General features: G+C 39.1%; 1 protein-coding gene across 5 annotated transcripts in view; it reads right to left on the bottom strand.

Annotated features, from left to right (window-relative positions):
* Positions 1 to 16,492, bottom strand: part of TENM1 (teneurin transmembrane protein 1) — a 327,538-nt gene that overhangs the window by 45,011 nt on the left and 266,035 nt on the right. For all 5 annotated transcript variants that reach the window (XM_087940951.1, XM_087940953.1, XM_087940950.1 and 2 more), the window contains 2 exons: positions 15,856 to 16,088; positions 5,215 to 5,369 (listed from right to left, as the gene is read on the bottom strand). In XM_087940951.1, coding sequence (XP_087797077.1) covers positions 5,215 to 5,369; positions 15,856 to 16,088 — 388 coding nt within the window. The remainder of the gene's footprint in view (positions 1 to 5,214; positions 5,370 to 15,855; positions 16,089 to 16,492) is intronic.

The raw sequence follows: 16,492 nt of genomic DNA, 5'->3' as shown, positions 1-16,492 counted from the left end.
TGAGTGAGGAATGGGGAACCTTTTATGGCTCATTCAGGAATTCTGGGAGTTGAAGTCCGTAAGTGATAAAAGAGCCAAGTTTTCCTACCCCTGGTATAGCATAACATAACATAGCATGGAATAGAATAGCAGAGAATAGAATAGCAGAGAATAAAACAGAACAGAATAAAACAGAATAGAATAAAACAATATTGTCACTTTATTATTTTTAACCTTTACTCAAGGTGTCAAGCAAATCCAACACAGCTTTCTCCTTCCTATTTTCCCCAAAACAACAACACTATGAGGTGGCTTGGGCTGAGAGAGAATGACTGGCCCAAAATCACCTAGCTGGCTTTCCCCAAAACAACAACAATATGAGGTGGCTTGGGCTGAGAGAGAATGACTGGCCCAAAATCACCTAGCTGGCTTTCATGGCTAAGGTGGGATTTGAACTCATGTTCTCCTGTGACTGTGAGGGCCTTAAGTCTTAGTGATATAGACAGTCAAATATAGTTATATATAGTTTCAAAGTGCCATCAAGCTCTCTTATCCAAAAGGCAGTTTAAGGAATACTTATTGGTAATCACAGCTTGAAAGCAACAGAATTATTATATGCACAAAAACAGAACTCTTGAAATGCTGCAGGTGGGAAGAAGCAGAGCTGGTAGGAACCTAGTCTCACTCCTTCTAAATATGAAATAAACAACCCTAACCTTCCTACCCAGTATGAACCACAAAGCAGATTCGACTTTGCTTAGATGCATAATTTAAAATATTGGAAGATTTTTGCCATCCATCAAAATCCCATTTCTTTCATTCTAAAATGAGCAGAGCAGTGTAGAGTAGTGTAGTGTAGTGTAGAGTAGAGTAGAGTAGAGTATATAGGAGATGGAAGGGACCTTGGGAGGTCTTCTAGTCCATACCCCTCCTCAAGCAGGAGAACCTATACTATTTCAGGTAGGTGACTGCCTAGTCTAAGGGTCTTCAAACTTGGCAAGTTTAAGATTTGGTTAGTTTCCAGGCATTGTTTCTTGTCTTGCCTTCTGGTGCTTTGGAGAATTATTTGACCTCCTCTTCTTTGTGGCAGCCCCTCAAATACTGGAATATGGCTATCATATCAATTCTTCTTTTCTTCAGACTAGCCATACCCCAAACTTGTAATCTTTCTTCATATGTTTTAGTCTCCAGGCCTTTGATCATCTTAGTTGCTCTTTGCTGAACTTTTTCCAAGGTCTCAACATCTTTTTCTGTAGTATGGCAACCAAAACTGGTTGCAGTATTCAAAGTGTGGCCTTACTAGGGTTTTATAAAGCGACACTAATATTTCAAGAATAGAGGAATTGGCAAACATGACAAAAATACCTTCTTCCTTCAACTCCGGTGGTGTGTCCTGCCCTCTTTTTCAACCAAAAAAGTATCGTTCTAGAGAAAAAAAACAACATTTTTCAAAGTTCTGTTGTATTTTGTGGCATCGCCAAATGAAGCTGTTGGCAGATTTTTGCAGAAGGGAAAATGCTATTTGTAAAACTTGGCTGCTGGCTTGTAACTTGATGCAAATTTAGACATTTATCTGCATACTTTATGCTACTTAAATAGGTCAAGAATGCACTTGAGTTATTATAATGTAATTTGCGGCTCTAGCAACATTCAGCTCTTATTAACTAGGTATTATTTGGTATAACGTGTTTAACGAGTGATTCAGATGTAGAGGGGGGATGGGGAGAGAGAGGTTGGCTGCCAATCCCAAAGAACAATACAGACCACAGCCTTCTGGGAAGAGTGACAGAAGAGGCTGATTGAATTGCAAATCAGCACGGATGAAACTTTTCTTTCTGAACATCAGCAATGTCAGATATTTCCAAACCACACAAGAGTAATGCCATTTGAATTTCATTGCATACATTCCAGAGCTATTGGTCACAAGAATCTGGAAGCTTTGGCAGGTGTAAAAATCTGTTGGGAGACAGAGTCTTCTGCCTTTTTTTTCCTTTTTTTGCTCACTTCAGCAAGAACTGAAAATGTATTCAGTAACTCTTTTGACAACTGCAATTTGATGTGATAGAAACTTAAGCTTCTTGTGCTTTCCCCAGTTACAAAATTATCAAGTTTAAACTAGGATCCTGTGCCAATAGAAGGATGTCTCTGTAACTCAGAGGTGAAATGAGAAATCTATGGTGCTCTCTGTTGGTAGAAAATTTATTACCTAACAAGGTAACCTCATCAGAGTGAGCGACTATAAGTTCATCTACAGTAGAGTCAACAACAACATACTGTATAGTAGAGGTCTCCAAGCTTGGCAACTTTAAGATTTGTGGATTTCAACTCCCAGAATTCCTGAGCTAACATGACTGAAGGAGGAATTCTGGGAATTGAAGTCCACAAGTCTTAAAGCTGTCAAGTTTGAAGACCCCTGAACTAGAGTTTCACCTGGGACACTGAGAGCATCCTAGACCAAGCTAAATCCAAAAAAGCTAAGGAATTCATGGAACCTTGGCATTCAGCCAAATCACACATCAATAAACACATAGAAATTAACCATATTTACACACCATTCAAGAGATAATTAAAAAGCTAAGAAGGAAACAGAAAGACCAGAATACCTTATCTCCAACAACAGCCAAACACCCAGATAAGCAATGATTAATACCAGACAAACAATGAAACAGATAAGAATACCTTAATCAAGGAACTACCAAGGAGATAATCACACTTCCATAAACACTGGGAGGGCAAGTTACTCTACATAATCAAGAGCAACTTGCACTGATGATGTTACTTAGTCAAGTAATGAAATGTTTACAAGCAAACAACCAAGCTCAGTAAGTGTTTTGCCTTTGTAAAATTCTCCTTCTCTGCAACTTTCCTATTTTCCAATTCTTCACACAAAATCCCAAGGGGTGTCATAATGCGGGAGCATTTTCCTTGCATCAGATAACAACTATGATTATTACGATCACAATGATGATTTGGGGGAGGAGTGGCAGAGAGAAAGACGAAATGAAAACCAAAGTAAATCACACCAGCATCATCTTCTATCTTGCAACAACCAAGTATGCTTAAACAAATATCACCGAAGAAAATGCCCAAGGGAACTTAAATCCAATTTGACAATGTGGTAGAAATGCAGAAGCCAGAAAAAAGAAAAGAAAAGAAAAAAAAAAGAAAGAAAACCTGGACCATAAATGTGAATATATTCATGCTACATAATTCCTTGTATAAACTCTAAAGTAAGAGTTCTAAACACAAAAAGGGCCTTTTTATTAAAGAAAAATTCCGAGGACAGATTCCCATTATTGGTGTGTGAACAAGGTTTTAAACTGTTTTGTCAGACCACTTGAATCTGCCAATACCTGAAAACGCCCAACAGGATTTAAAAAAAAAAGCTGTGTTAATAGTTGAGGAGTTTTTGGCGGATTTGGAATTCAGGTCCCCGACAGAATAGCTGATGGTCAGAGATGAAGGGATGTAGAGCTCATTCAACTGGTGAAGGTCACCAGTGCTCCCTCCCTGACTCAATGCTAAGCAAAATTTCTGTTAGAAAAGAATAGCTTTGAGTACAATTGAGAAAAAAACAACACTATAATTGCAGTTTAAAACGATTAATGTGAATCACATGTTATATCCAGACGACTTTTCTTTCAGCTAAAAAGAAGAACCAATAAAGGAGAATGTTTGTAGCTCAGGGTTGAAATGAGGAGTTCTTGGTGCTCTCTGACTTGGTTCTTTCCCTGTTTATTAGATGTTTATAACCCAAACTAGATAACATCACCAGTGCTAGATAGATAACAATGTCAAATAGACAGGCAGACAGACAGTTAAGAGGGTCCTTGGTGTTCTCTGAGCTTGGTACTTTCCTTGAAAACATTTCATTACCCAAACTAAGTAATATCATCAGCGCTAATAAGGAATGAAATTTGCTCTCAGTTTATATTCTAATTGTTTAGCTGACTGTTGGTCTGATGTTAATCTGGTAACAATAGCCCAATCAAGGAACTGCCAAACAAACCAACAATAAACAGCCCAACAAAAAAACTTCTACGATCACCCCAAGGCAAGCCACTAGAACAGAGCTCTGCAAACTTGACAAACTTGGCATAGCTGGCTGGAGAATTCTGGGACCTGAAGTCCACAAGTCTTAAAGTCGCCAAGTTTGGAGGCCTCTGCACTAGAATGTAAACTGAGAGCAAACCTTACTTCTTACTAACACTGATGATGTTATCTAATTTGGGTAATGAAACATGTGCAAGAAAAGAACCAAGCTCAGAGAACACCAAGGACTCTTAAAAAGACATTAAATGGAAAGAAGGATTGTAAAGTTCACGATCGGGCACCAGACTGGGAAAGATTTCTGGAGTGAAGAATCAGGTCATTAACAAGTCCTCAGGGTAGATGTACTTTGCTCTGTTTTTTCTTGGCCTGGATTCCAACTCCCTCCCCACACCCCACCAATTCCAAATGAATTTTAACTTTGTCACCTGGATAATTATATTTTCTGTCGCTACATACACCAAAAGAAGCATTTTATACAGACAGAGGCAACTCTGGAACAACTTATGTGAGTCAGAACTTTTATCATTAAGTTATATTTTACAGCAGACTGGAGACATATCCACTATTCAGAATACAAATACAGAATTCACAGATAGGATACCTATAGAAAAAAAAACATATCTTCTTTAAGTCTGCTATTATACATTCCTGTCTCTCAGGTGGATTTACTGGCTACAAAAGTGGCTTCCAAGCTCAGGGAATACCTTCAGAATTCTACAAACATTTAATTCTCCCATAATCTTATTAAAGCTAATTAGGATGAATTAGCACTGATGATGTTACCTAGTTGGGTCATGAAATGTCTGCAAGAAAACAAGCAAGCTCAGAGAGCACCAAGGACCTCTCAGGTCAACCCTGAGCTACAAATATTCTCCTTTATTACTAATTAGGATGAAAAATTATCTGGCTTTCAGATTTATCCCTATTAAGATTTTAACTGTCCTGTTTTGAGTCTTGGGAGATTTCAGTTGAAGTCACCGTACAATACATAAAATATGTTGCTACTGGTAAATGCATGTGAAAATTTTGTCATCTTTGCTCAGGAGATGTCAGAAATGATCTCCAAGTAAGCTCCTTGAGCCAATGAAAGAGAGGTATTTGTTAACGCCTAGTTCTGTCATGCAAAATGGACCCGTTTCCAGGCTGAGCAGTAAATGATATATGGAAACGATCAGCGGTGACCTGAGAAATGTCCATGCTGGCGTCACAGCGCAGAGGCTGTGTTGATGTGAGGCCGTTTGAGCCTATCAAGGTTGTGATCTGACCGCTTGCATCAATCTTACGAATCGTGGTGCCGTCTACAAAGTAAACGAAGCCATGCTTATCGATGGTGATACCTGTTGGGAAAAATGAAAGAAAATTCAGAAGCAGGACTAGCAATAGCAATACCACTTGGACTTATATACCGCTTTAGAATACTTTACAGCCCTCTCTAAGCGGTTTACAGAGTCAGCCTCTTGCCCCCAAAGAATCTGGGTTCTCATTTTACCCATCTCAGAAGGATGGAAGGCTGAGTCAACCTTGGGCCTGGTGAGATTTGAATTGCCAAATTGCAGACAGCCAGCAGTCAGCAGAAGCAGCCTGCAGTACTGCACTCTAACTACTACACCACCGTGGCTCAAGAGACTAGGAGAGAATAGGACTATAAATACAAGATGGAGGAAGGAGACCACCGAGCAAAGAATAACATCAAAGGAGGACATGGCTGAAGAATCTGACCTCCCTTATACTACTTGGAAGACCCTGAATAGATTGAGAGTTGGAGTGCCTAAATGAAAACAAAACAAAACAATATACTCAAGTGAAGGTTCTTAGCGGATAACAACATGCTGTGTGAATGTAGACAGACACAAAGCCTGGGTCATCTTCTGGTATGTCAGCTGCTACCAGAAACATATGCTAATAATGACTTATTTTTGGACAACAAAAAGGCTAAATGGTGGCTTCATTCTGGCAGTTTAAAGTATGATCTAGACAAAGGAGGAGGAGGAGGAGAAGGGGAAGAAGGAGAAAGAAGAGGAGGAGGAGGAGGCAAGTTTCGTTCTGAAGCCCTTGTTTTTTACTGTGACTTACTGGTCTGCTGTGCTTTTAAATGTATGAATCTGTCATGCTTGCTAAACATTCTTGATTTTTATCAATATATTTTTACCATCATGAAGAATGTATGAAGTCACCTGGGGGGGTGGAAGTAGAGGTCAAAACAAAACATTTCACTGGACATCAGCTGATTAAGGAAATGAGTCAAGAGGACTTACTTCTGGACAGAGACAGTTGGGTCTGTCAAAAAATGAGTTTCTCATATTTTTAAAAGAGCCTGATTCTCAATCCATCCCACCCCATTTCTTTATCACTTTGACGTCTTTTGTAGAAAAACAAAACAGAACACAACACAAAACAACAATGCTGAACAGGACTGGGTTTGAAATGCTTCTTAAAATATTCAAACTTTCTTTTAAAAAGTTTGAATGTTCAGTTTTGTATTAGTCAGAAAACAGCTTACAAGTGTTCCTGGTTGGTTCAACCAATACAAGATTGTTTTAGAGAGATTCCCCATCTTCTGAGTTTGGGTGGATTAGGTAAACATCCTTCTCAGCGCTGAAAATTTATGGAATGTTCTCTTCCTGAAGGTTTAACTGCCACCCCCATTGGCTTTTTTTGTAAACTAGTCTTATTCCACCATGCCCTTGGTCCTAACTGAATAGAGGCATGATTGTGCTTTTTATAGGAACCCTATTGTAATTGTTCTTTTCAATTGTGCTGCTATTGTTTTATTGTTTGTTGAACACAGTCTGATGGAAGTGAGGCCTAGAAAAGCTATAAAAATAGATAAGCACATAGCCATTCCAAAGTATTTCTTTTAGATACACTTTTCCAATCATACGGCAATTTTGAGTGCACATAATACCCCCAACATCTACACTGTTACACATGTTTTTGAGTGCACATAATATCCCCAATATCTACACTGTTACACACGTCTGATGTGAAGAACTGTTATCTCCAAATCTGGAGAGCAAATACTGAAGAATAACTGCATTCTGATTTCCATATTGATTTAGCAAATGTAGATTTGATACACTTTTTACAAAAAGTGAGTACTGAATAATATGCATTCCATGCCGACTTCTAAATACGCACTGCATTTTAGCTCCAATGAGACTGAAAGTTTTGTAATCTTCCCATCCATCTGCCTTAAATGTGTTTTTTTTGTCTCTTGAGATGGTTTAGAAATAGACCTCGAAAGTGATATAAAATAATATTGAGAAGAAAATGACAGGTAGAAAAAAGCATTTTTTTTAAAGCTTGAAAGCATCAGAATGGCTTAGAAACATAATAATTATCTACTTGATATCTGAAATTCTTCTGTACTGGAATTGTACTGATTCTTTAAAGCAGTACAAACTGCAAATGGTTCACATATGACTGCACCAAGGCATGGTTTGTTTAACTATCATTTATTTTTTTAAGCTACCATTGACTGAGTCTGCATAACAGTCACAAACTGTTATTTGCCAAGCTTAACACTGGAGTTCAGAGAACATGCATTGCAAGCAACCAATAAAAGTCAAAAGAGCTTAACTTGATGAGCCCAAACATTCGAGTCCCAGATGTGAAGGTGTAGAGAACAAAGAATATGACTTTGACGGAGATATGTAGGGTCTGTTTCCTAGGCAACAAGGACTAAAGCATTTTTTTAAAACCCAGAATATCCAGATAATGTTTAGCAGCAACTCAGACACATCCCTTATTCACTGAACTATGAAATGGAGAAAGAGGTTTAGCATAATGAGATTTACATGGTTTGATTATGTGTCATCAAGTCACTGTTAACTCCTAGTGACCAAACGATAAGTTTTGTCCATGATGATCGGTTGCTAATCTTGTCTTTCCCATCTTCCAGAATTGCATCTGTCATGATGGTAACTTCTGGTCACCCTTCTCTTCTCTTTGTTTCCTATCTTTCCCAGAATCAAAACTTCTCTAGAGAGCTGAACAACTAGACATAAAGGTGGTTTCTTCCCCGTGCCATGCTCTGCTAAACACCTACTACTACACTGTCTTATATCTGAAGATATTTACCCATGTAGGAGGCTATATTGCTGTTATCCTTGTCATCTCAGCTTCTCATCTTTCCTACAACCTTCTCCTATTGGTATCTTGTGATTTATCACATATTTTTTTGCATTTCATAATTATGATTGTATTTTATGATTTACGATCTATGAGTTATCACTTTGTTGCTTATATGTACACTGAAAGCTTATGCACTGAAAAGACAATTTCCTTGTCTCCTGGCCACTTGGCCAATAAAGAATTATATTAATTAATCAAGTCACAGTCAATTCGTAGTGACCAAAAGATTTTCCTCCATGATGATCTGTCCGTAACCCTGTGATGGCGAACCTATGGCACGCACGCCACAGGTGGCACACAGAGCCATTTCTGCGGGCACGCGAGCCCCAGCCAAACTTGCATGTGCGTGCCTTCCAGCTGGTTTTCAGCCCGTTTGAGGCTGTTTTCGCCCTCCGGGAGTCTCAAGGAAACCTCTGTAGAAAACAGAGGCCCAACAGCAAAGCTAAACATCAAAGCCACTGTTAACAATCTATTATTTTATTTAATCACAGAAAGTCCACAAGTAGTAATTTCAGCCTTCCCATGGAGTTGGTTTCATGGTCTATCTAGTGGGACTGATGGGGGCCCTGTTTGTAGGTGTTTTTTTTCTGGATTTAAGTCTCTAATTCTTTGTGTTTCCTTAAACCATATACAATTGGTGCATACCCATGAGGATAACACAACCCATACTTAGATACGCTTCCTTTACAACAAGTGGGGGAATACACACACATGCACGCACACACACACAAATGAAGGGAATCAGGGCCCTTTCCTCCCCTGTAAGCCATGAAACTCACGTTGCTCCCTTCTCCGTTCCTCCTTGCGTGCTCTAGAATGAAGAGGGGGTAGGGCTGGGTCTTCCTCTGAATTCCCTTTCTCTTGCTTTACCTCTCCTTGACGTACAACCACAATTTGGCCCCAAATTTATGTGGCTAAGTGAGAAATTTTTTAAAGTGACTTTTGCCCCATTTTACAACTTTTCCTGCCACATATTTGAGAGGCTGCCACAAAGAAGAAGGGGTCAACTTATTTTCCAAAGCACCAGAAGTCAAGATAAGAAGCAACGATTGGAAACTAAGAGAGAAGCAATCTTGGAATTAAGGAGAAACTTCCTCACACGGTGGACAATTAACCAGTGGAATTGCTTGCCTTCAGAAATCATGGGTGCTCCATCACTGGAGGTGTTTAAGAAGAGACTGGACAGTCACTTATCCAAAGTGGTATACGTTCTCCTGCTTAAGCAAAGACAAGAAGACCTCCAAAGTCCCTTCCAGCTCTAGTTTATTCTAAGTTTGACATTTGTTAAGTGGAATCACTGCAATTGTTAAATGAATGACACGGTTGTTAAATGAATCTGGTTTCCCCATTGACTTTTCTCGGCAGAAGATTGCAAGAGATGATCACCTGACCTTGGGATGGTGCAACTGACAGCCTCCAAGAATCCTTCTTCTGCTTATCTTTCCAACTGCCATAGAAAGGGTGGGGAGGGAAGAATAATTGGAGCTTTTAGGGGGAGGGGAAGAGTGCTGGAGGCTTGAGCGGGTAACTGTAAAACTTGGAAAAAGTTTTTTTGACTATGCTTACTTGCTTACTGCGCAGCTGTATCTATTCGGGACGAGGTCAACCATCCTGGCGAGCCAGATGTCTCAAACACCATGTCATTGTCCCTGGTGGAGACTGACTCTGAGGGAGAGGAGAAACAGGGAGTGGAAGTGTGGCTCCGGAGGTTGTGGAGGAGGCTGGGGAAGGGCAGAGGCCGGCTGAGCAGTCAGAGGAAGAACCAAGCCCATCCCCTCTCCATCCTGGGGCACACAGAGAAGATACGATAAGGGAAAGACATGGTCTCCTTGGGAGGAGAGGGCCTTGATCCTCTTCATGGGCTGCAGCTGTGACAACTGAATAAGAGGACGGACATGCGTACGGGTGAGTGCTGGAAACAAAGCATGGAAATATCTCTTGTTTATGGTTCCTCTCTGAGTTTGGCGTCCTTCCCAGTGTGTGTTTTGTTATCCATGGATGTCCTCCAGCCCTTATCTTGCCTGGTTTGTATTGTTTTTTTCCCTCCTTCTTGTAACTGCTTGTGTGGGAGTTTTTTTTGTCTTCCATCAAGGATATTTGGAGCTTGGGAGCAAAGTGAAGGAATAAAAGGGGCTTCACTGGGTTTTTGTGACTGTATTTATTTTGTATCCCCCCGTCATCACACACCACCTGAAAACGCCCCACATGACATTATGCATATCTCAGATTGGATGGCCAGTTTGACCTATTGGGAGTGGGAACATTGTCATAACTTTCTATATGTGATTTTCGCACCTATTGCCTCAGATCTTGTTGCGCCTATTGCCTCAGAACTTCTGATGCTTTAATTTCCAGTAAAAGTCTTTTCTCTATAACAATGGAGTCTAAGGTTTTCTTTCTTGGATTTTGAATGGAGCCTTACCTGACAGCAACGGTCATAAATCTGAACCAACTGCCAAGCATCCGAATGTAAATCATGGGACCACAGAGATGCTACAACTGTCATAAGTGTGAAAAATGGTCATGAGTCACGTTTTCAGTGCCACTGAAACTTCAACCGATCACTAAATGAACTGTCATAAGTCGAGGACTACCGGTATGATGGCAATTGCAATGCATTATAAAGGCTCCCAAATAGCTTATTCATAATGCATGATTGTCATTTTATTATTATGCATTACATTATTTTACTGTAGAAAAATATTATTCGAGCGCATTATAAAAGCTCCCAAATAGGTTAATTCATCTTATATGAATGTAGCCTTTAAAAGTCCATCTTCATCCTGCATAATCCATACACAGCATTAGACGCAAAAGCTGATTTAGGCGAATTCCACCTTTTGCAAAATAGAAAAGATAATTGGACAGGAAAATCCTAACTGAGTATACTTAAGCAGGCAGAAGAGGTGTTGGGGGGAAAAAATGTGGAAGGAGAGAGAAATATGCCTCTCTCTGTGTTAAAAAGAACACCCTTTATCGGAGTCCTTTTGTGGTGGGGTCACAAGGTGTTGATCCCAAAAGGAAACCATGGTTGACCTCAGATAGCAGACGCCTTGCAAAATCAGGGGCCTCCTCTGACCTTTTAGGTTAGGCAGAACGCTTAGCGATTTGTTTTTTTTTTTTTAAAAAAAAAAGGAGAGAGCATGACATGAAATAAAAGCTCAGCACCAGGAGATGTCGAACAAATTTTCCTGACTTAGGGTATGCAGTGCAATCCATAAAGTATTTAATGTAGGAACATTGCCCGAAGCTATTCCTGTGCTCTCTCCGTCAACAGAAGTGCAATTATTTTATGAAGTGCAGCCTAAAGCACCAGGGAGGGCTGCCTTTCTTCCTCTCCCCATTTTACCCCCACGTGCTAATAGACAATTTATACCGATACATTCCCACACCCCCCCTTTTTTTTTCTTTGCTACTGACATTCTAATCAACGTCGTCTCTTCCCTAACGGGAAAGCTGAATTTAGCATGGCAGCATTAATAACCATAGCACTTAGATGTATATCCAGCTTCACAGTGCTTTTACAGCTCTCTCTAAGCGGTTTACAGAGTCAGCCTCTTGCCCCCAACAATATGGATCCTCATTTTACCCACCTCGGAAAGATGGAAGGCTGAGTCAACCATGAGCCAGTCAGCATCGAACTGCTGTTATTGGGCAGAGTTAGCCTGCAATACTACATTCTAATCATTGCCCCGCACAGCTCAATAGGAAGGAAGGAAGGAAGGAAGGAAGGAAAATAGCAATAGCGCTTACACTTATGTACTGCTTCACAGTGCTTTTCCAGCTCTCTCTAAGCAGTGTATAGAGTCAGTCTATTGCTTCCAACAATCTTGGGTCCTCATTTAATCCACCTCAGAAGGATGGAAGGCTGAGCCAACCTTGAGCCTGGTGAGATTTGAACTGCCAAATTGCAGGCAGCTGGCAGTCAGCAGAAGTAGCCTGCAGTACTGCACTCTAACCACTGTGCCACCGAGGCTCATGGTCTGTAATCTGCTCTGGAGAGAATGCAGAGTTCATAAGGCCCAGCAGAAGGGCAATCGGAGGAGAGAAAGGGTCAGCAGCTCACTTCTTTCCTTCTGAGGTCTTTGTTCAATTTAAATCCATTTACAGATTTACACAAATGTACATATGCACGTGGCTTATAACAGCTTTCTCCAAAAGGGTGGATAAGGATGTACGACTTCTTAATTATAATTGTATAATTATATTTATATTTTATATAACCATAATTATATTTAAAATATTTATCTTTTTTGCTTTTTGAATCTGTCTCCCCCATTGACTTTGTTTGACAGAGGGTCCCACTCCAACTGTCATAAATATGAGTCAGTTACCAAGCATCTGAATTTTTATCACATGACCATGGGATACTGCAACAGTCGTAAGTGTGAACAACGCTTGTAAGTCATCTTTTTCAATGCTGTTCCAATGGTTCAGTGATTCAGTCACTAAATGAGCTGTTGTAAGTTGAGGACTACCTATGTACCTTCTGCAGACCTTACTGTGCATCAAGAAAAGCTAAATTCCATGCAAGTATCATTAACCCTCCCAACTTTTGATATATGCAAATGAAAACCAATAAGCAAAACAAAGCTTTCACTTAGCTGTCAAATTTATATCCCCCCCCTTTTTTGCCTGCTTCATATTGCTAGAAAAAGCTCTGGAAACTTTGTCCAGAAAATTTATTTGTATATCTGCTACCAAAATTTGTCCCACGATTTTTTGAAGCCTTTGTCAGTTAACTGAGAAATGTAAGCATTCCAAAAATGTTCACCTAAGAGACTCGGGAGGCCTTACTGTTGCAAGCGGTTTGCAGCGCTTCAGGGCAGGCAGGAATCCGTGACTGTGCGCGGTTTCTGCCTGCGTTCGCTGCCGGAGTGCCCTGAGCCACCCGGCTTCAGGGCTAGCCACTTCTGTAGAAGGTGGTGAAGATAGGGGGGATCTGGCAGGGTCGAGAGATATCGCACCTCTCTTCTCTAGCCGGCTAAACCCCCTTTTCCGAAGGCAGCTGAGCGGAGGTCAGAAATGGCCGCCACATAGAAGCGCTCAGCCGGAAAAAGAAAGTGCAGGAGGAGTTGAGAAGAAGTGAAAGTTTTTTTTGCTGACCGGGACAAAGTAACAACGAAAGTACCCTGGAACTTAAAATTTGCAAAAGATACATTGTTTCCAGAGATTTACAAGCGGCAAATGGAAGTTAAAAGGGAAAGTTTTTCTCTTTTTTTCACTCTCCTTCCTAACATGACAGCGAATAGAAATGCAAGAGAAATTGGAAAAACCCGCATTGGCACTAATAGGTAATTAAATGCTAAAGGGATAAGGATTTCTGAATATTTTTTTAATTTTTTTTTTGCTGTAAGTGGGAAGGGAGAGGAAAAGAATTGGAGCAGGATTTGGAAGTAAGGAGTAACCCCAGAAAGAGAAAGTGAAGAAAGAAGAAAGTGCTAAAAGAAACAGCTTATTTGGATTGTTTGGTGACTTTGGGACTTTTGGGAATTATCTTTGACTAAAAACACTTGGGTGGTTGTTTTGGAAAAACTTTTTCTTTCTACAATGGCATCACTGGTGGATGAATTGAAAATTGAATACAAAAAATATAAAGAAGAAGAACAAGAAGGGAAAGACTCTCTTGGCACTCTTTTTCAATTTTTAGAAATGGCGATTTGCACTTATGAGAAACTGACTGCGCAACAGGATGACTGGGATAAAGAAGAAGCCATCTTTGATGAACAAGTAACTTTATTTGGGGAAGAAAGGGAGAAAGAGGAAAAGAAAAAGGGGACTTTAAGACTTGAAAAAACAACCAAAAAAGAGAAAAATAAGGTGAAAAGTGGATATAATGTTAGAAAGGGGGAAAGCAGAAGAAGAAAAGGGAGGTGGAGAGACAAGGGCATAAAAAGGGCAGGGAGAGGAACAAGCAAGGGAGGAAGGAAGGTATGAGAAGCCTTAATGGTGGGGAGCAAGATGTAAAGAAACAAGATTCATTTAGAGATAATGGGTAAATTTAATTGAAAAAGGGATTCTGCAAAAGTACATAAGATTGTATTCTTATATTTGTACTTAGAAATAATGTTAGAAAATTGGAAACAACATGTGATTAAAAATGGGATAAAATATTTAGTGTAACTTAGTGAAAATTTTGTGAATAAAAAGAAGGCAATGAAATAAATGAGAGAATTGAAGTAGGAGGAAATGGGAACATTTTAATGATACAATGATTTAAAATATGTGATGGGGGGGAATAACTATGGAAAGTATGTGTTCCCATAAAAATATGATATTCAACTGAAAAGTAACGTGTAAAATGTTTAAGATATAAAAGAATATTAATATTAATGATTAGATTTGTATTGGCATTGATAGTTGTTTAATTATATTATATACTTTTTTTTTCTTTTTATAAAATATAATGTGTAATTTTAGAATGTACTAAACAGAATCCCAATGGAAGTCATGTATTATATTAAGTATTATAAATTTAGGGGAAAGCGTTAAAGGCATCACACTCCAATCAGTGTACAGGAGAAGTTTTGTTTAAAGAGAAAAGAGAAATAGATAGCTGGAAAAACAGACAAAGAATAATAAGCATTATGATTTGAACTGAGATGAGATAAATAAAATTAAGAAAGTCAAAAGAGATGAGAAGCTATATAGAAAATGGAAAATGGTAATAAGATATGGAATGATATGTAAAATGAACATGAATTTGAATTTGTGTCTGTACGAAGAGATGTAACCCAGGATCAAGCAGCTTTCAGAAAAGATGTTTTATGTTTTTATGTTTTATGTTTTGTTTGTTTGTGTATTGTCTTTGAAAATTAGTAAAATTTGTTTAAAAAAAAAAGTTCACCTAAAAGCAGCTCATGCACAGATCTGATAAAAAGAAAAGCTGTGTTTGGAGATACTGCACACTTTCTCATTACATTTTTTAAAAAGGAAAACTGAGTCCAATTGGTCAATTTTACGGTTGCAAAAAAAAAAAAGGAAAATTGCCTGCCATCTAATTCCAAACTTTTAAATTTATCTTTGGTCCTTTTCATTAAAACTGTTCTGAAGAAACAGCTAAGGCAATTTTATGCAATTAGTTATATTTATACACCTCCATAATGTACACTTAAAAATAACATGCAACTAATTTAGAATTTAAAAAGTGTATCAGTTCTAATTTTTTTTAAATTGGTTTCAAAATGGATCGAGTCACAACAAAATTTTCAATGCTCCATTTCCGACATAAACATCCCTTTGCAAGTAGGTGAATGACACAGACCGTAAAAATTATACCTTTCAACATCTATTTGATGAAAATAGGCATGTTTGCCAGAGAGTCAGATCCACAAATAAGTTGCAAGAATAGTAGTTTGCTTCTTTTGCTAACAAGTTGCGTAAGCCTTAACTTCCACAAATCTCCTAGAAAATATATTTCACATCAACTGCAGGCAGTGAACTTAGCTTTATATATTTTGTTTCTTTTTGCAGACTCTATGAAGCTCTAAGGTGCACAAATTACCCACAAAAAAACATGAATCAACCTGTTGCTTAATGCAAACCCATTTTTTAGTTCGGTTATGCTTGGAGTTCACAGAAGTTTTCTTTCCCTCTTGTTTTATATATATACATACATACATACATAAATACACACACACATACATACATATATTATTTGACTTTGCAGTCATTGGAATCATTTCCTACCTCGTGGGCTGTGAAGAGCTGCTTCTGAGGCCCGTCCTCCATCTCCACAGTGACTTTGATCAAATGGAAGGCACTGATCTCCGGTACCTGCCACAACCTCATAGTTTTTGGCCAAATCCTTGGTTTCGCTGAGAGATTTCACCTTGTAGACCCTTCTGGTGTTTGTATCCGACAAATAAAGGGATTCTGAGACCGGATCCATGGCAAGATAATACTTGTGTGCTGGACTAGTGCTTAAAAAAATACAGAAGAGGAGAAAGACAGGATAAAAGTAACTGATGATAAAGGAATCTTCATCCGTTCTTCTGTGGACTCAAGTTGCTACATTATTCTGATTTTTTTTTAAAAAGGTCATTTTATGCAAATTGTATAATTCAGGATAAAATGCATAACACAGAGGTCTCCAAACTTGGCAACTTTAAGACTTGTGGACTTCAACTCCCAGAATTCCTGAGCTAACATGTCTGGAGGAGGAATTCTGGGAGTTGAAGTCCACAAGTCTTAAAATTGCCAAGTTTGGGGACCCCTGGCATAACACGTATAAAAGCAATTATCTGCTACATGTAAAACATTCCCAATGCACATGAGAAAAACGGTGTATCAATGTCCCCCCTCCCCCCGCTTGCAATTAATCACC

The sequence above is a fragment of the Pseudonaja textilis genome, chromosome 12 (genome assembly GCF_049901715.1).
Source record: "Pseudonaja textilis isolate UNSWEBS1 chromosome 12, rPseTex1.2, whole genome shotgun sequence".
NCBI lineage: Eukaryota > Metazoa > Chordata > Lepidosauria > Squamata > Elapidae > Pseudonaja > Pseudonaja textilis.
Note: the sequence above shows the minus strand (reverse complement) of the source record. Positions and strands in the feature narration are given on the sequence as shown.